Here is a 21942-nt window from a genome sequence, read left to right as displayed (position 1 = left end):
ACATATAGCACAAAGAAACTTCAGTATTCTATCTGTTCTGGTGTTTTAATCTCAAAGCAATTCAGAAATAAGTTTTGGCAGCTAAGGAAAATTATATACTGATTACACGAACCTGGTATAGTGCAAATGAGCAATAGAAGTCTATTCCTCAACCTTGTGTAACAATATATTGGTGATGTTTTATACAGAATTTAAAATAAAATAGCTTTCTTTTCCAAGGTAATTTTTGTGTTATAGCTACAAACTGATCTTTTTTTAAAGCATTATTTCAAGCCAGTTCCTCTTTAAAGTGATCTTTATTTTTCAATATGAAGTGCTCCATAGCCCAGAGAGCTAACTCTTATTAAATGCTTACTATGTATCAGACACTGTTCTCAGCTTGCTATGTATTTTATCTCATTTAATTTTACAATGACCTTATGAGGCAGGGATTTTTATTACTGGCATTTAACTAACTTGCTGAAGGTCATGCAGATAGAGATGGGTGAGGATAAGATTTGAAGTCCGGCAGTCTGACTTCAGAACCACTATAGTAAGTCACTACATGGTACTTCACAGATTAAGACCAGAGCTAGATAATCTCTTCAGGCATGACACAGAAAAAGATTACACAACTATGACTGAAATATTTACTTCATCTCAAACTCTGCTTCCTCTATCTTAAATTATTAAGGCTTAAGAACGAAATAAAACTAATTATGTATATGATGTGATTTGGCTGCGTCCCCACCCAAATCCCATTTGAATTGTAGCTCTCACAATCCCATCTGTCATGGGAAGGATGCGGCGGGAGGTAAGTGAATCATGGGGATGGTTTTTTCCCATGCTGTCCTCATGACAGTGAATAAATCTCATGAGTTCTGATGGTTTCATAAAGGGCAGTTCCCCTGCACACGCACTCTTGCCTGCCACCATGTAAGATGTGCCTTTGATCCTCCTTTACCTTCTGCCATGATTGTGAGGCCTCCCCAGCCCTGTGGATCTGTGAGTCCATTAAACCTCTTTTTCTTTATAAATTACCCAGTCTCGGGTACTTCTTTATAGCAGTATAAAAATGGACTAATACAGTATGACTTTCTGTAACAAAGAATCATCATCTGGGAAGCAATATTGATATTTATAAAAACTACTTAAGCTTTCCAGATTACTGCAATATCTGATGTTTTTCTGGAACTGGAGTTTTCTAGAGTGGATGGAGCTTGTTCATCACCAAGGTACCACTCTGGTACAGCCCTCTTTACCTTCTATTTTGGCCCCAGTGATACAACGTTTTGCCATTTAAAAAAACAAAAAAAGAAACAACAAAAAAACCCACCTCAACATACGTTGGGAAACTGTAGAGATAATACACAGAGAGATGACTCCAACATAGGGGCCTTTCTTTAGGTTCTGAATTAGTCTGGGGAGACCCAGAAGACCACTGTTGGGCTAGAAGATCCACTTGTAAACTGGATTTTAAAAGACCCTAAAATATATGGTTCAAAAAGTCTAGCATCCCCTTGAAGAATCTCACCTGCATAAATGTTAGGCACTTTATGAATCTGGAACTCGAGCAGGTTCTCTGAGTTCCCTGGGTCATGGGCATTTAGCATTAGACGGCACCTTGGGAATTAGCTTGTCTAATTCTTCATCATTTTGCCAATGAGGAAATCAAAGAACATAGAGATTATGAGTTTGCATGATGTCCCAGAGCCTGCCAGTGATAACACTGCAATGGGAAGTAGGTTCTCTGGCTCTAATTTCAGGATTTTTCAATGAACTGAGTTGGACTTCATTCCAAGCACAGCCACTGACCTTTTAGATAGGTGGTTGTGAGTCAGTGACTCTTTTCTCTCTGTCCTTATTGGCAGGAATTCTGGGCAGAGGTTGTTACCCTGACTTACAGTTATCTGGTCATGCAGCTGAATGCTCAACACCCTATCAAGTAGAGGCAGAGAACTAAAAAAAAACCACACACACACACACATTCAATACTACATGCAGTGTTACTAGATGTTATTTTAATGTTCTTGACTGTAACACTGGAGAACATTGCTTATTGATAAATACCTATGTAACTAAAATCTTATTTTCACCCAAATCTTTAAGAAGCATAGATGGAGAAAAACATGATATAAAACACACCTTTTTTTTTTTTTTTTTTTTACCTTATTATCAATTTAAATGTAGATTTGGGGGAAATATTATATGTTTTCTTTGTGGAAGTGTTTGCATTAAACCAATGATAGACTTCAATAAGTCCTACTTGCAAAGAAAGAACAAAAAAAGACATGTTGAGAAGTTTCTACAGTTCTGAGACTTGGCATGCCTGTTCACGCTAGTGCCTGCCAAGCCTGGGTGTGGCATCCTACAGGTAACGTGACATACCAGGAGCAGCTGCAACAACAGCACCAACAAAAGCAACAGGTGTTGTTGGGCCTCTGGTTTCCAGGCGCTTGAGACACAGCAGGTGTTCCTTCATTTTGGGACTGCTGCCTTTTTCGCATTTCAGCTACTTCAGGACCCAACTGGCTGAAAGAGATTAAAAAAAAAATGGGGTATGAAAAAAGCAGTAAGGATAAGTTACCTATGCTGAAGGAAGGCTCATTTCACTAAGGGAGGAGGGAGATAATTTAAGAAAAGGTAAAACAAGGAAGCTTGAGAAGTCAAACTAAAAGTTCTCAGGAAAACTTTTTAGAAGAATGTACTAAAAACTTTGGGGAGGAACATCTACCATGATCTGCTGCATAAAATTATAGCAACAAAGTTGCCATGTAATCAAGATTGTTGGTAAAGTAAATATGATAAGGTTTGAAAATTTATTTTTAACTTCCTTCTTTACTCAAGAATGATTAAGTCTGCCTTTTTTATGGACACCGTTCAATGATTATAGAGGGTGTATGTAACTCGTTTTTCCACTAATGTTTACAGTAAGATGAACTGAGCTTTATAAATGATTGTTGCATGGTTTCTAACTATATAAGAGTATGAGGAAGATCAAGTTTATTCTTGGCCCTCTCTCACTTCCTTTGAAACACTCAATATCCTTTTTGGCACTTTTGACTCATCCTCCAGAGGCCTAACCTTAACAACATTACCAAAGGGCCTTATTTTCTGTTAGGTGTCAGTGTTGCAAAGGCATTAGCTTCTCCTCCTCCATCGCCCAAATTTATTGTTATTTAATAGAGACTCAGGGGAAAATAAAAGTCATCAAATTCAGGGGAATTACTCTGGTGGAATTTATATATCATGGCAGATAAATAGTGGGATACAGAGTGTCCTATCTGTGATCTTACAAATAAGGCCAAATGAGTTGCTACCTATTTATAGGACCAATCCTGATCTAAGACTGTGTTGAGGATTAAAATAAAAAGTTTCATCTTAGGGTAGTATCAGATTTAGCATGAACTCTTAGAAAAAGTAATGCAATCTACTGAATGATGTTTTTCATAAATATGTCATGTATGTAAATCATACACATACATTGTCAAATGTGTGGCTGAGAGTAGTACTTATTAAAACTATAAAGTGCTTCAGGTTATTTTGGCATTATGAGCTCATTATTTTAAAATGATATTTTTGGTTCTGAACACAATGATAAACACTTTAAAAAATACTGTGTTCTTGAAAACCAGATAACCACATTTTTTGACCGGAAACAGAGCAGAAAACCACAGAGGTAGGTAAATGGGGTCTAAAGCCACAGTCATTCTGCAATTCAGATACTGAAACAGAAGCGGGCAAAGGTCCCACACTCCAGTGAGGTGTCAGATGCTCCCCTAGGAGGAGTGGGAGTCTGATTCCAGGTTGCCTGCATAAAATCAGGGGCTGTGATTGTGCCATTCACAAAAAAGTACTGAAAAAATTATTTCTGCTATTCAGTAATGCCTAGCTGCAGAAAGGGCAGGATGCAGAAAAAGCCATCCAGATTAGACTTCAGCCAATCAGCTTATTTGTTCAGTGACTGCGTCAGGGAATTTTCCAAAATCACTGCCAGATGGCAGGGAATCCTGAGATACTGATAAAAGAGCTGCTTCAAGACTAAGGGTCTTAAGGGGATTAGTGGAAACAAATGAAAAGCATTACATTATGAAGAGTAAGTGACAGTAAGAAATACATCTCTCACTCAATGTGTTACCTGAAAGCAAAAATCCATATTAACACCAGAAAACAGACAACCAACAATTAGGAGATTAATATATTCCTGATCAAGTGGTAATAACAGAATCACCTAAAATTAGTTTAACAAATACATATTTAAGATAAACAATGTGATAAAAGAATACAATTTAAATGGGAGAACAATAAATTAGAAAACATATCTGACTTCCCCTTTTCCAATTTGGATGCCTTTTGGATGCTTGCACCTCCAGGTTTATTGCAGCACTATTCACGATAGCCAAGGTGTCCAAAACCAAGGTGTCCAAAACTAGATTAATGAATAAAGAAAATGCGGTATATATACATCATGGAATACTAATTTAGCCATTAAAAAGAATGAAACCCTGTCATTCATAGCAACAGGGATGGAACTGGGAGACATTATATTAAGTGAAATAAGCAAGGAACAGAAAGTTAAATACCACATATTCTCACTCATATGTAAAAGTTTAAAAAACACTGATTTCATAGAAGTAAAAGGAAGGGCATAGCATACCAGAGGCTGCGAAGGGTAGGAGTAAAGGAGGGATATGGACACATTGACACATTTTTTAAGGGACATAAAATGGCAGCTAGATAGGAGAAATAAGTTCTAGTGTTCCACATCACTGTAGGATGATTAAAGTTAACAATAATATATAGTTTCAAATAGCTGGAAGGAGGATATCGAAAATTCCCGACAGAGTAATGATAAATGTTTGAGATGATGAATATGCTAATGACCCTGACCTTATCACTCTACATTTTATGTACTGGAACATCATTATGTACCCCATGAATATGTACAATTATTATTTGTCAATTAAAAACAAATAATAAAATAAAATAAATTATAAAACAAAATTGGCAAATATGAAATAAGAAAAGACATAATGGGAATGTAAAAACAAACACAAATAGCTATTAAAAGATTTACACATAATCAGCTCTTTCCCAAACAATCCCAAAGATGGTGCCAAGGAATATACTCAGAATTCAGCAAAGAGTGATAAAAAGCTAAAACATGAAAAGAGAATTGAGATAAATAGACCAGTAACATTGAAAGGTCCCAATATACACCCAACAAGATTTTCTTCATAAGGGGAGAAATAATGGATTGTCAGGAAAGTCATAATATTTTAAGGAAAATTGGCCAAGAACTCCCTACAATTGGAAGAAAACAAAACAGAACAAAGCCTCACATGAAGGAGTATGCCACATGCTGAGTAGGATGAATAAAAATAAAAATAAAAATAAATCTACACTTCTACACAAAATAGTAAAAACACATCTAGACGATAAAGACAAAAGCTGAATTACCCACACACAAGTAATACTTTGATTGACAGTGGACTTTCCATGAGCAATATTAGATGCTGAAGACAGTGGGCAATGGAGTAATGTGTTCCAAGTGCTGAGGAATAATAATCATCCTACAATTTTATATGCAGCTAAATAAAAATTCAAGAGTGAAGATTATTTCTGATAAACTCACTGAGTAGATTACTCAAATATTTGCTGGAACCTACTTCAGTCAGAAGAAAACAAAATTAGAGGGAAGGAGTAGAATATAAGAAAAAAGAACTCAAATTGGTAAAATAGGATGCTGAACTTAATGACCTGGCTAAAATAAAAGTACATTTCTCTGTATAGATACACTCAATAATTAAATTTAAGTTTACATCAATTACAAAAATGAGTGGACTGCCCTAACCCTCTAATGAAACAGATTTTGTAGACATCTCAATGTCCCCATATTATTAAGTCCCAGAGTTATTTTGCCATCTCCTTCTGGGCCAACAGCATTTTACACTACAGTGGACTGAAGTTGCCCCTCCAAAATCTATTTGTTGAACTCCAAACCCCCATTGTGATGGTATTAAAAGCTGGGGCCTTTGGGAGGTAATTAGCTCATGATAGTTGAGCGCTCATGAATGGGATTAGGGCCCTTATAAGAAGAGGCCAGAGAACTGGATTGCTTTTCCCCACCATGTGAGGATACAGAAAGACAATCTTCTACAACTAGGAAGCAGGCCCTCACCAGACACCAAATAGGCCACCACCTTGATCTTGGACTTCCCAGCCACCAAAACTGTGAGAAACAAGTTTACGTTGTTTTTAAGCTACCCAACTATGACACTTTGTCTATAGTAGTCCAAACTGACTATTTTAACTCCACCCTCTTTGAAATACTTTCTTCTCTCGCCTCCTGGGCACCACACTCACCTGTCTTTCTCATCATTTCTTTGCAGTCTACTTTCTTGTTTCCTTTTCATCTTCCTTGCTTCCAAATTTTGAATGGCCACAGTGTTCTTTCTTCTCTATCACTTCTTTGATGAACTCATTGAGACTTTTTTGGGTCTACCAGCTTTCTGTACAAAATTCTCAAATTTACATGCCCAGTGAAGACAATTTTCCTGAATCCAGGATGCATATATCCAGCTACTTAATATCTTCACTTGGCTTTCTCAAACTTAACATGCTCTAATCTGCCCTCATTATCTTTTCCCAAAAAAGTGTTCTTCCCACAGTTTTCCCGATTTTAGTGAATGGAAAGCCTCATCCTTCTCATTATTCACACCAAAAAACCCTGGACTCATCCTTGACTCCTCTATTTCATTTGGATGTCACATCAGCAGATCAGCAAATTTAAGACTTCTAAACTGGTATCCCCCACCCATTTTCTGTTTCTACCACTTCCTGTCTCCTTCTATTACAATTCCATTTTATTCTGTTCTCAAGACAGCAGCCAGTATGAGCCTTTCAAACCTAAGTCAGATAATTTCAGCAAAGACTCTTCCATTCAAATCTAATCCAAATCTTCCAGTGGCTTACCATCTGTATTCAGAGTGAAGTTCTTACAGTCTGCTTTTTTATTACTCCCCTGAATGTATCTCCTTTTCTCTGCTTCAATCACAATGGCCTCCTTGCTGCTCCTCAGCCATGCTTGGTACAATTAGGCGTCAAGACCTTTGCACTTGTTCCACACTTAGGGTTTCACTCCTTCAAGTATTTACTGAAATGTTACATTCTCCTTGAAACCTTCCTGACCGTCTTATTTAAAAATGAACTCTCTCACCCCATCCCCAGTATGGCCTGTTACCTTTTCCTGTTTAACTTATCGCCATATAATGTATCACCACTAGTCATACTACAAGTTTTACCTGTTTGTTTGTCTAACCAAGAAGCCAACAAATTTGATGAAGGTAGACACTTTTGTCTGTTTCGTTCATTGTTGTGAAATGCTTGGCACATACTAGGTACACAAATATTTGTAGAATGGTTAATTTTACAGCATTCCTATTAATGATAAGAAGAAAACAATAAAGTCTATATACCCAACATTCAAAATTATCAATTTTGCAGCCACTGCATCAAAATTAGAAAAAAATAAATATTGGAAAAGGAAACACAAAGTTTACTATTTACAAATGATATGGTTATTTACATAAAAATTCCAAGAGATTCAGTGATATTAGAGGGAGCTCAAAGGGATGTCAGTTTAAGTTTTAAAATATCATATACTTCTAATATGCTAGCAATAACGAATTTGAATATATAAGAGAAATAAAGGCATAATTCAAATCAATAGCAAAACCAAAACAGTAACTGGTAATATTTATAACAAAAGTTGTATAAGAACTTTATAGAAATACTACAAAACTTTATCAAAAAACATAAAATAAGACCTGAATACAGAGTTAGGTTATTTTCTCAAGTGGGAAGACCAAAATCTTAACTGTCGTAAATTATTTTATAAATTCAATGTGATTGCAGTAAAAATTCTAATTGAATCATTCATGGAACTTAAGAAATGAATTCTAAAACTTACATGGAAGACTGAAGGGCAAAGTATAATCAAGACATGTCTGAAAATAAAAATAAGTGGGAGCATTTGTTCTATTAATAATATAGAATCATAATAATTAGGCAATGGCATGGGAACAGATATGTAGATCAAAATAATAAAACTCTCAGACAGCTGAGGTTTCTCAGGCATTTATGCAATCCTGGCTTAAATTAGAGTATGCATCTTTATGATTTAGGAATGACAGACTACTCAAAAATGGCGTTGAGATATTTGCACTTATATATAAAAAATTACACCTCCAAGTGATAATACTTGCAAAAATAAACTCAAAAAATGAATTAAAAAAAGTTACAAATTCTAAGACTGTCATAAAAATGTAGACTATAGCTTCAGAGCAGAAAAGGATTTCTTACTACAAGATCAAGCTCAAAAAGAAAAGCTCTTTTTATATAGTTTAGTTTATTAAAAACTTTTGAGCAAATAAGGAAACCATAAATAAAAGAAAAATAGAGAATCATACTGGAAAATACAAAGGAATATTATCCATAATAAGAAGTAACAGATTGCAATTTAACAACATAAAAACCTAATAGAAAAATTGGCAAACAAATTTGGAGGCAGTTCATAAAAGAGGAAAATATAAATACTGCAAATTAAATGAATAGATGCTCAGAACTATTAAACAGAGAAATGTGGATAAAAAAGTATTCCACATCCAAATTTTCCACAGTTAAAAAGTCATATAATATCAATTTTGGAAGAGTATTTGGGTAAATTAAAAACTCCTCACATTAATGGTAGGAATATACATTGAGAAATCACTTTGAAGAACAATATTGACTACACGTAGTTCACAATACACATAACCTATGACAAATTCCATTTTTATATTTATACACTGGAGAAACTCAAACCTGTATATGAAGACACTAATTACAGTATATTTAATACCTTAAATTGGAAACAATCTGTTATGGACTGAATGCTTATGTCCCCTCAAATTCATATGCTGAAATGTAATCCCAAATGTAATGATATTTGGAGATAGGGCCTTTCAGAGGTAACAAGAGCAGAGCCCTTATGAATGGGATTAGTACTCTTACAGGAAGAGGCCAGAGAGCTGGTTCTTCTTCTCTCCATGTGAGGACATGGAAAGTAGATAGTCATCTGCAACCAGGAAGCAGGCCCTCATCAGACACCAAATAGGCCATCACCTTGATCTTGAACTTTCCAGCCTCCAGAACTGTGAGAAATAAATGTCTCTTATTGATAAGCCACCTATATATGGTATTTTATTATAGCAGCCCAAACTAAGATAGAAATTGGTACTAAGAAGTGGGGTGCTGCTATACCAAATACCTAAAAATGTGAAAGCAGCTTTGGAACTAACCAAGAGTTGTGAAGTACATCTAGAAGAAACCAAGATTGTCATGAAGGGACTTTTAAAGGTGATTTGGTTAGGGCTCAGAAAGGAAAGAGAAGAGCTGCAGAGAAAGCTTCCATCTTCTTAAAGAATACATATGTAATCATGGACAGAGTGTTAGTAGAAATATGGATAGTGAAGGCCATTTTGATGAATTCTCAGACTGCAGTAAAAGCATGTTATTATCCTCATTAACACTGTAAATTTCACTGTCCTTTTCTCCATCTTGTGCAATGGAGAACGGGCAATTCTCGTTATTAAGCAGCAAACAATTTGGCTGAATTGTGTTCATATTATTAGTGTTTTGTGGAAGTTGGGACTCGTGAGCAATGAAGTCGGATATTTAGATGAGGATATTTCTAAGCAAAGTATTGAAGGCGTGGCTTTGTTCCTCCTGACTGTTTAGTAAAACGGAGAAGAGAGAAATGATGTGAAGAGGGACTTATCAAACAACAAGAAACTAGAACTTATGAGCTTGGAAAATTCTCAGCCAATCCATATTGCACAAAATGAGAACGCATGTTTAAAAGAGAACACTAAGAGTATTACCAAGCCACCATTTGATAAGGAGATTAGTATGGTGTGAAGCATGGACTGAATTAGCTACCTCAGCAGGAAAACTGCCAGTTTGAACTGAATGGGAAGGATATGGGAAGGAATGAAGATATGTTGTCAGACTTTTTGGATTTTACCGGGAAGACCATAAAACTTTTCAGCTGCAAACATGATCTATTCTTCAAGACAAGGGAAGAATGACCACAAAAAAGTGATTCAGAGATCATCAGGTCTTCATCCCATGTTGCAAAGGGTGGAGGAAGAATTGCCTCATTTTCAACAAGTTAGATTACCTCCAGTCAAAGGTGTAGGGGTAGGACTGGGAGGAGCTTTGGAGGTTTGGTGCCTGCCCAGCAGAACCCTGGGATTGAGACCCAAATTTGGCAGCAATATCTCAAGTCTACTGGGTCTGGAAAATGGGACCTCTGCCCCAGTGGGCCTGGAGTGCACAGCATCAAGCACAGGAGGATTATTCTCCAGCCCTGAGATATAGATTTGACTTGCTAGGTTTTGGACTTACTTAAAAGCTGTCACTCTTTTCTTCTTTCCTATTCCTTTGCTTCTGAAATGGGAATATCTATTCTACATCTGTCCCACTACTATAGTTTGGAGGTACACAACTTATTAGGCTGGTGCAAAAGTAATTGTGTTTTTTGCCATTAAAAGTGGCAAAAATCACAATTACTTTTGCACCAACCTAATATTTGGTTTTACATGTTCATAGCTGGAGAGGAGTTCTGTCTCTGAATGAATGACACCTTGAGAATCACTCATATCTGATTTATATGATAGTTAGATAAGACTTTGGACTTGAGACTTGAGAACCAATGCTAGAACAAGTTAAGACTTTTGAGGCTACTGGGATGGAAATAATGCATTCTGCATGTGAAGACATGAACTGTGGAGAGCCAGGAGCAGAATGTTAAATACTGAATGTGTGTGTCCTCCTCAAACGAGTATGTTGAAATCTAATCTCCACGGTGATATCAGGAGGCGGGGCCTATGGACAGGGTCATGAGACAGTGACGGTGGAGGCCTCATGAATGAGATTAGTGCCCTTAAAAAAGGGACCCCCAGATAACTCTCCTGCTGTCTTTCCACCCTGTGAGGATAAAATGAGATGTCAGTAGTCTGCAACCTAAAAGTGGGCTCACACCAGAACCCAACCATGCTGGCACCTTGATCTCAGACTTTCAACATTCAGAGAAATACCATAAGAAATAAATTTCTGTTGTTAAGTTATCCAGTTTATGGCATTTTGTTATCGCAGCCTGAGCTAAGACACAACCAATATTCTCACTTTTCCAGGAATGAATTTTAAAATGGTGATATAGTTATATGTTAATATACAAAACAGCTCTTAAAATGAGTAACTTAGATCTATATGAATCTACCTGAGGCAATCATAAAACAATGTTGAATAACAAATGCTGCAAAATATTAAATACAGTATCAATATAATTTTCATAAGCATACAAAGCAACAATACATATCTTTTCTGGACAATATATGTAACATATGCAGTTACAGAGCATGGACTGGATCCATTACTGGGTGTTTGGGAGGATGACGATCAGGGTGTGATTGGAAAAGAAAGAATTTCAACTTTAATCATTTCTTTAAAAAAGATCTGAAGAAAAAGCAAAATATTTATAGTTATATGTTGGTACTGAGGCAGAGCACAGTGGCTCACATCTGTAATTCCAGACCTTTGGGAGGATCACTTGAGGTCAAGAGTTTGAGACCAGCCTGGTAACACAGTGAGACTCTATCTTTACAGAAAATAAAAAATGTAGCCAGGCATGGTGGCATACATATGTAGTCCCAGGTACTTGCTCCTTGGGAAGCTGAGGTAGGAGGATTGCTTGAACCCAGGTGTTTGAAGCTGCCATGACCTAGGATCGCACCATGTACTCTAGCCTGGGTGACAAAGCAAGAGCCTGTCTCAAAAAAAAAAAAAAAGAAAAAAGAAATAGGGTTTTGGGTATGGGAGTATTTATTTTATTATCTTTTATACTTATCTATATTTTCTTTTCTTTTTCACACACATACACACACATTTTATATATATATATAGCTTTATACCAGGCAGGAATTTCTTGTCTATCTCCTGAAAATTTGCAGAAAGACTCAAAAACTTTCTTGAGAATTGACTACCTTAATTTTCTCACTGTTAAATACTCAATTTTGAAACAATCAGAAGTAAATGCCATCTTGGATATCCATTTATTCATGAAATCTCTGAGATTGTTGTGGTTTGAAATCACTGTAGAGGGGTTCAAATATTATTTGTCAGATTTGCAAGAGCAAGGCCGGGCATAGTGGCTCATGCCTGAAATCCCCGCACTTTGGGAGGTTGAGGTGAGCAGATCACTTGAGGTCAGGGGTTCAAGACCAGCCTGACCACACATGGTGAAACCCTGTCTCTACTAAAAATACATAAAGTTGGCAGGCATGGTGGCAGGAGTCTGTAATCCCAGCTACTTGGGAGGCTGAGACAGGAAAATCGCTTGAACCCAGAAGGTGGAGGTCACAGTGAGCTGAGATTGCGGCACTGCACTTCCAGCCTGGGCAACAGTGCAAAACTTCGTCTCAAAAAAAAAAAAAAAGAACTAAATAAGTACATAAATAAAACGATTTGCAAGACTTTCACTCTCTTCTATGTCTTTCGGCTGGCTTAAAAAGAAACATCACAGGCAAACGCTTTATTTGTGCTCTTCTGAAGTAATTGTGTATGCTGTCCCATAATCATCTTCCTTCGGGAAACAAATTCCTACTCATTGATTTCCTTTGGGTAGTTTCCATACCATTTGGAACAAATCACTCCTGTTTTTCTGACTGATTTCTCTAAGTCCCTGAATACCAGCAGTTCACCATCTTATCTGTATTTCCAGTCTAAACTTCTGGACCGCCCAGCAAGCAATGAGGTATATTTTGCTACCTAGCTGGCGCGTCTGAATAATTAGACACAGAGCAGGCGGAAGACGCACTATCTCAGAGAGCTGCTTAGTGACAGTGCCTAGGAAGCTCCTTCCCAAACCCCTGCCCGTGGTAAGTAAGCATGGAAAATGGCTGCATGCCCTCAGGTGATCACATCCAGGAACCCCTATTTGCTTCTACTTCCTGTGCATCACTGCAAACTGGTGCTCAGGGGATTGGTGTGGGTTTATCAGTAAATACAGAAGGGAAAAAATCTGTCTGTTATTTTTTTTTCCTTCAGGTCACCGATTTTAATTTTTTAAGCCAACCACATTTTCTTAATGTTATAAGTTAAAAAAATGAAAAGTTATGTAAAATGAAGCATAACTATGGACTGACACTCTCAAATATTTTTTAATATGTCGAGGTCAATTCTTTTTTCCTCCTCCCTACCTCCCTATGGAGGAAGAGTGTAAAAAACCCATTTGATTTCACATGGTGGAGGAGAACAAGGCAGGAGAAGCTGGTCTCTCCTTTGCAAAGAAGGATGCACCTGTGCACAAAACTGGGACTTCAGATTTTTTTGAGCTGAGCAAGGATGGAAAGTGTTTTACAGCTGGCATCCTATCAGACACCTGTAAAAACACTTCATCTAGTCCTTATGGTGAGGTGCTGGGAAAGCTGGTATGGAATAAATACTAATGGACTCAGCATAATGGTTTTCCTTTCAAAGCTTAGGCAAATTTATTAGTAAGGAACTCATATAAATCAGGTGTACTAATCACAGAAGGTTTTTCATTGTTGTGCATTAGTTATATCTTCCAAGAAATGCTTTAACTTCTCGCTGTCCACAGTTTTACTCTGTTACTTCTTTTCCTTCCCCAGGGTCAGGTGCAATGATCAAAACCATCTCACAGGTTGAACAATGAGCCAAATAAAACAAAATACAATGTAAAAAGGATAAATTTAAGGATACAAACTTAGGTCTAAAAACACTGTTACGGCTAGGATGGGAGAAACATGGTTTAACAGGAGCATATGAAAAATTCGGGACAGTAAATTCAGCATTAACCAACAGTGTGATGTTAAAATAGTCAATGGGAATTTAGAATGCATTAACAGAAATGTTTTCTAAAACAAGATGTAATAGATATTCTCTGGGCTGGTTAAACAGATATGTTCAATTCTGCTCACTACAATTTAAGAAATAAATTGAAATATGTTCAGAAGACTAAAAGGAGGAGAGTTAACAAGAACTCATGAGCGTCTTACAAGAACACTACTTTTAGAACAAAGGTGTTTCCTCTAAAGAAGAGAAAGATAATCAAAATCATAATTTTCTAATCACTGAGGTGATGCCATGTAGAAGAGGATAAGAGGATATGCATTCACTTGTAAGATCCCAAATGTTAGAACATGGATTGACAAATAGAAGCAATAGAAAGACTCTTGATTCCATATATAGAAAGTCTCACTGATACTCAGATAAGATCTTAATTCACCTGTAAGATGAGCCTCAAGCCAAGCATTCTTGAGTATTTAAGTTACCGGTGAACAAGTCCTTGAAAGAGGTTGATTTAAAGGGGCCTCAAGTTTACACAGATGATTAGACAGAAAATCTCTCTTGGTTCTGAGGTTACTATTCCTGAAATGGGCTGCCTAACCTAACTGCTCTCTTCAAAATACAGCTGGGACTGAGATGATGAATCTCTATTTCTATCAATCTGGACATTCTTATAGATTATATTGTCAATCCTTGAGCATTGACTAATATTATTCTTCACCATTTTGTTTAGATATTGTTTTCCAATAGGATTGAAAAACTCTTATGAGCAAGGGCTGTGTGTGTGTGTGTGTGTGTGTGTGTGTTTTCCTGGAATCTCAGTGTTCTCTATTGTAGATGCAAAATAAATATTAATTATTGAGGATGATGAATATGACAGATTTCTCTGATTACTAAAAACATCTATTTTCCCAAGGCAGAGATTTGGAAGTTTCACATATAATTCTTACAGCCCTAAAGCACAGTGTCAAGTCTGAATGGTGCTCCTCATCCTTTCCCAAAGTATCCCTCACAGAGGAAGGGAAAAATTGAAGTCTGAATGACCTGCTGCAATGTAAACACTTATATTTTATTTTATTTTAAAATCCACATAACATCTGGGATTTTGATATATATTATACATAAATATAAAAATAAAAGTTTCATATTCTCAACTTTGGAAGAAAAAAAAATGCTCCTCCATCTTTCTTAATGGTCAAGATGCCGTTGAAGTAAGATCAATTTTGGAAAATTAGGCTGAATTGGAAAATAAATGAGTCTACACATCAGAATTAGTTCTCATCTCACTCTTGAAGTCACCAAATTTTTAGGATTTAAACTTACAGCTATAAACAGAGCAGTCTCCTGTATCACCACTCCCAAGCTGTATTACAATATGATGAGTAAACAAGCTCTAGAGTCAGGCTGCCTCTGTACAAATCTTGCCTCTGTTATCAACTGGATGACCTTTGGTTAGTTACTGAAGCCAGTGATCCCCAACTTTTTTGGACCAGTTTCATGGAAGACAATGTTTCCATGGATGGGGGTGGGGGATGGTTTTGGGATGATTCAAGCACCTTACATTTATTGTGCACTTTATTTCTATTATTATTACATTATAATATATAATGAAATAATTATGCAACTCACCATAATGTAGAGTCCGTGGGAGCTTTGAGCTTGTTTTCCTGCAACTAGACATTCCCATCTGGGGGTGTTGGGACACAATGACAGATCATCAGGCATGAGATTCTCATAAAGAATATGCAACCTAGATCCCTCGCATGCGCAGTTCACAATAGGATTTGTGCTCCTATGGGAATCTAAAGCCACTGCTGATTTGTGGGGAGGCAGAGCTCAGGTAGTAATGCTTGCTGGCCTGCTGCTCACTTCCTGCTATGAATCCCAGGCCCTAACAGTCCACAGACCAATACCTGTCCATGGCCCAGGGGTTGGGGACCCCTGACTTTACCTATTCTTATCCTTGTTTCCTCATTGGCAGATAATAATTGATAATAATAGAACACAAAAGTACGTCCATTCTGCTACAAGAGCTGAATGAATCTGACACGTAAACACTTGGAACAAATCTTTACAATTATAGTAAGTGCTCAGTATGTGGTAGCTCTTTCAAGGTAACACAGAGGAGAGTTCTTCATAATGTTGCCAAAAGTTAGTGTGGTTCAATGTTTTAGTGCTACAGATGTTGAAGGTTTTCGTCATTACCTTCCTGCTGAGAGATCATTTCACTTATATGGTGGGATGTAAAGTTTTTGTATTCATTGGCTGGGATCTTCCTATCTCAGGGTTCTACACAAAGGCTTAGTCAGTGAGGAAGAAGGACTAATGGTTTGGTTTATTATTTCACCATTGACACTGTGCTTTTTATCACATGTAAATGAACTGAGCCTCAAGTGACTCATAGTACCCACAATCAACTCGTTATCCAACAATCAAACTTCATTATAATCGCGCTGTCTTGTCATGGTTGTTGAAAGCATCCAGTTTTACCATGCTGTTGTTGATTCAGTGTCGGTCCCACGAACTTATCTGCTAAATAAGCCAAATTTGTGAAGCCCACTTTAGCACTGGGATGGACAAGGAAGCCATTCACCAAGTACAGATAGTTATTCTTAGTTGTGACAAATTTTCCCTGTGAGGAAAAGCAACTCACTTCTCAATTTAAAATTTCTGATAGGTACCCTGCTTCAGCTAAGCCAGCATGTATCTATGCAACTGAGCAAGCTTTCAATGCCACCTCTTAATTCATGACCCATTTATCTGAAAAGAGTTGCCCTGGAGTAATACTACTACTCCTGGAACGGTATACTTGTTAGTGCATTTTTTTTTAAATCGCCATTTTTATGATTATATTAAAACGATCAGAAATTCAAGAAATAAATCCTTTGTGCATTCAGACTGAATAACTGCTAAGAATACGGTTCTGGTCCATACTTTGGGTGGTCAGAATCTGGCTCCATCAGTGCGTATATCCATGTAATTTCTTTTCCGACTTGATATATAATCTTCACTGAGATGTCACTTGATGGCGAGTCAGCAGTTCTCTCTTCATGTTCATAATATTTACATATACATAGTTATATATAAATATGTAAAAAGAGTATAAAATAGTTGCTCCGGTGCTTTCCCCTATTAACGTACTGAATCAGATTAGCACCAGCTGCCTCCTTTTTTGGCTCATGTGTATCTATTGGTCACATTTAAAAGCATCACTCAACAGAGCTCTTTGACATGGGCACTTGTGTAGCTGCTAGTTTTTGTCCCCAGAAGGTTAAGCCATTTCTATGCCACAGGCCATCACATTTTTCACTCTTATTATTCTGCACTTCTATCAACTTTCCATTTGCTTCTTTTGGCTATGCCCTTTAGGGGGTATTGGCTCTGGAATAAGAGAGATCTGGAATTGAATCACAAAGTTCTGCCTTGTACTGGCTGTGTGGCATTGAATTAGTTACTTAACCTCTGCCTCTGTTTGCAAAATAGGAAAATGATACTTGCTTCATTCAGTAATTGTAAGGAAGAAAGAAACCCTATTTATTACTAGTTTTTACTACCAACTGAAACAAGGAGCCAAGTGAAAAGCACTCGATAATTTGTAATCCCAATTATAACAATTGTTTCTAATGTTGCTATTACTCCTGGCCCAATTTCTGTTTTCATATTTACAACAAACAGCTGGTGACATTTCTTCAGAATTTCATAATGGGTTTTTAAATATCAATTCAAGGGTGATAGATTTATTTGCTAATTACCAAATAACAATGTTAACACAAGTCAAAATTTGGGTCTTTGCTATTCAAAATGTAGTTAGTTCCTGGACCAGCAGGCGGCATTCTGGCATTCCACCAGGAGGTTGTTAGGAATGAGGATCTCAAGCCCCACCTGAGGCTTCCTGTGTCTGAATCTGCATGTTAACAGTATCAACCAATACAGAGTTACAGGTCAGGTGAGTAATACAGGCACTGAGACCTGGGAAGCACTGGCTCAGGCCACACTGAGTTGTGACCCTGAAGGTCTGACCTACTAGGCATTGTGATTGGTGTGTAGGGGAAGTCTGATTCCCAGAGTCAGAAGGACACGGGGTGTCCTAGTGAAGCCCCAAGTGAGAGAAAAGATTAAGGGGTTGTTGAACTTCTATCCTGTGTTTCACCCTCTCCTTCTGCTCTTTGGGCAGAAATAGGCCCTCTCAGTGTTCACACATAGTACTGTGCACCTGCCACTTTGAGTTGTATTTACGTACAAGCTGGCTTCTCTCACTGGACTTGGACATCCTAAACAGTCTCATCCTTTTTGGTATCACCAGCACCTGGCAGAGGCACATCCCCCCAGAAAATCTTTGCAGACCCTCCTGGCCTTTGGGAAGGTGCCCAGCACTGCTCTATCTTCTTTGGCCTGTAATTCCCTACTGACTTAGAGTTTTGCCATTTGTAGGTTTTTCCTACAAGGCTCTGAGCTCTTTGAGGGCAGAGGCTGGGTCATTCATCTTAGTACTCTTGGTACACAAGAAAAAATAATTATGAGTTTCAATTAAGCTCCAACCAAGCACTGATATTTTGTGAGCTGGAGTCATTGTTCTATTTTGCTCAGAGAGGAAAAAAAAATAATTTAATCAGGAGAAATGTCTCTAATAAGGTTTATCGCACATTTTTTTCCCCTTAAAATGTTGGTGCCTACTAATGTTTGTGTATTTTGGAATTTCAAATGCACAATAAATCTATCACCCTTGCAGTGATATTTAAAAACCCATTATGAAATTCCGAACCCAGTATTTCATCTAGAACAACCATTTAAAAATTATTTTGATGCTAGTATTTTGAGAATGCTGTGTGATAAGAAGCATCATGAATAACCTTGAAAACCAGTGAGTTCAGTAAATGTATGTTAAATGAGTGTAAAAAGCAGAATGAGAAGGCATCTTTCTAGTGTAGGTTAGCACTTAGGTTCTCTAACAGAGGCCAGATGTGTACAGTTAAAATGAAGTGGAAAGTCATTCAATTGCTTAGAAATTTTAGAAAGACTGGAAGATAAATATGGACAAAGTAATGCTTTTAAAAATCCAATTTTTACCTGACTTATTCAGGCTTTGTTTTATTTTAGAACAGCAGCATTAGCTTGGGGTGAATGTCTTAATGGGGCCAAAAATGCATTACAGTTAGAGCAGCTTTTGTCAGAAATACTGCAGGGTGACAACAAGAACCCTTAGAATGGCCCTATTACTTTTACTCTGCCATTCTAAAATAAAAAGTCTGTGTTTAATATAGAGTCATAATGTGTTTACTTAGGAAAATTCTGACAGCACTTTCATATATGTGACATGTTCATTTTGAGATTCATAAAACTCTTTTTCAGAGAGCAGACATGCTCAGTATTTCAATACACATAAAGAAGATAAGGTTAAAATAAGGAAAGAAGAAAAACCACTTAAAGTGTGAAAAAATACACAAAAAAACCCCACAACATTTGAAAAAGGGTATTCCAGAGACTGTTTCCCCTAATAGTTATTATTCATATAATGATTTAAGATACTTATACAAACAGGGATAACAGCTGTGGAAATTCAATACAAGACAATGTTTAAATACCTTAAATGGGAATGAAGAGATTAATACATGGAACTATCCCCAGAAGGAGTTAAAACACATGAAATGTATCCCATTTATGTTTATGTTTAATGTAACATACCTATATTTTTTTTTTTTGAACAACTAAAACAATGTAGGTTACCTGTGATTCTCTTTTGTACTTCGTAATACCTGTATGTTGAAGAACAGCTCTACTTGGCCATCTCTCCAGATATTAAGCATATGACAGTGAACATTATCCATATTTTCCAAAACTATATTCGTATATTCTGTCTTAAACTAGTTGATATCTATATGAAAGATACAATCAAATAATCAGTCAGCCTTTTCAAAAAATCCGTGTTCTACTCAAGGTAAAAATTTGTTGGAGAGTGAATAAAGATGGCATTGAGAAGGCGGAGCAAGATGGCAGATCCCTGTGCCTCCCACCCACCCCACCCTTCACAAGGACACCAATTAACAACTATCTACACAAGAAGAGCACGTCATAAGAACTAAAAATCAGGTGCACACTCACAATACCTGGTTTTAATATCATGTCACTGAAAGAGGCACTGAAGAGGTAAAGAGAAACAGTCTTGAACCACCATGTAACCTGCCACCTCTCCTCCCTACCCCACAGCAGTGGCCAGGTGGGAAGAGCATCTCTAGGCACTAAGGGAGGGACAGCACAGCAATTGTAAGGCTTTGAGCTCAGTGCTGTACTGTTAGAGCAGAAGGGAAAACTGGACCAAATTCAGCTGATGCCCTCCCACAGAGGGAGTGTTTATATTAGCCCCAGCTGGAGGGGAATCACTACTCTCAGAAGTTGGAACTTGAGTTCCCTCAAACCTCGCCACTGTGGGCTAAAGTACCTGAGGGCCTTAATGAAGTTGAAAGGCAGTCTAGGCTACAAGGACTATAACTTTTACAGGAGTCCTATGCTGAACTGGGTGCAGAGATAGTAGACTTGGGGGCACGACCTATCAAAATACCAGTCACGGTGGCTACAGCTACCGGAATGCTGTCATCTCCACTCTTCTAACCACAGGCTGCACAGCTTGTGGTTCCAAAATAAATCCCTTCCTTCCACTTGAGGAGAGGAGAGGGAAAAGCGGAGAAGACTTTGTCTTGCATCTTGGATACCAGCTCAGCCAAACAGGATACAGCACTAATCGGAATCATGAGATGCTCTTTTAAGGCTCTAGCTTCTGGATGACATTGCTAGACACACCCTGGGCCAGAAGGGAACATGCTGCCTTGAAGGGAAGCACCCAGTCCTGGCAGGATTCATCACCTGCTAACTAAAGAGCCCAGGACCATTAAGGCAGTACCTTGTGGTGCTGCAAGAACCGCAGGTCTGCAAGAACTACAGCATTACTGGGCTTGCCCCCTAAAGCAGACACAGCTAACATCACAACACCCAAGTCCTATCTGCAAAGTTATCTTGAGAAGGATGGGTACAAACAAGCGCAGACAGTGACGACTACAATAAATACTTAATTGTTTAATGCCCAGACACAGACAAACATCTACAACTATCAAGACATTGTTGATAGTTGTAGGAAAAAAGGACCTCACCAAATGAACTAAATAAGCCACCAAGGACCAATCCTGAAGAAACAGAGATATATGACCTTTCGGACAGAGAATTCAAAATAGCTGTTTTGAGGAAACCCAAATAAATTCAAGAGAACACAGAGGAGGAATTCAGAATTCTATCAGATAAATTTAACAAAGAGAATGAAATAATTAAAAAGAATCAAGCAGATGTTCTGGAGCTGAAAAATGCAACTGGCATAATGAAGAAAGCATCTGAGTCTCAAAAGCAGAACTGATCAAGCAGAAGAAAGAATTAGTGAACTTGAAGACAGGCTGTTTGAAAATACGCAGTCGGAGGAAACAAAAGAAAAAAGAATAAAAAACAATGAAGCATGCCTACAGGATCTAGCAAATAGATTCAACAGGGCAAATCTAAGAGTTATTGGCCTTAGAGAGAAGACAGAGAAAGAGAAGGGTAGAAAGTTTACTCAAAGGGATAACAGAGAACTTCCCAAACCTAGAGAAAGATATTAATATCCAATTATAAGAAGGTTATAGAAGGTTACAGAACACCAAGTAGATTTAACCCAAAGAAGATTATCACAAGGCATTTAATAAATAAATTCCCAAAGGTCAAGGATGAAGAAAGGATCCTAAAAGCAGCAAGAGAAAAGAAACAACATACAATGGACTTCCAATATATCTGGCAGCAGACTTTTCAGTGGAAATATTACAGGCCAGGAGAAAGTGGCATAACATATTTAAAGTGCTGAAAGAAAAAAAAAACTTTTATACTAGAATAACAAATCTGACAAAAATATCCTTCAAACATGAAGGAGAAATAAAGACTTTCCCAAACAAACAAAAGCTGAAGGGTTTCATCAACACTAGACCTATCTTACAAGAAATGCTAACGGAGTACTTCAATCAGAAAGAAAAGCAAGTTAAT

General features: G+C 37.4%; 1 protein-coding gene across 1 annotated transcript in view; it reads right to left on the bottom strand.

The window, feature by feature from the left end:
* RGS17 (regulator of G protein signaling 17) overlaps positions 1 to 21942 on the bottom strand; it is a 125770-nt gene that overhangs the window by 37683 nt on the left and 66145 nt on the right. Inside the window, exon 2 of the mRNA XM_050786208.1 lies at positions 2368 to 2511. Coding sequence (XP_050642165.1) covers positions 2368 to 2511 — 144 coding nt within the window. The remainder of the gene's footprint in view (positions 1 to 2367; positions 2512 to 21942) is intronic.

This window comes from Macaca thibetana, chromosome 4, assembly GCF_024542745.1.
Source record: "Macaca thibetana thibetana isolate TM-01 chromosome 4, ASM2454274v1, whole genome shotgun sequence".
Lineage (NCBI taxonomy): Eukaryota > Metazoa > Chordata > Mammalia > Primates > Cercopithecidae > Macaca > Macaca thibetana.
The sequence above is the reverse complement of the archived record's forward strand: the minus strand, read 5'-3'. Positions and strand labels throughout refer to the sequence as shown.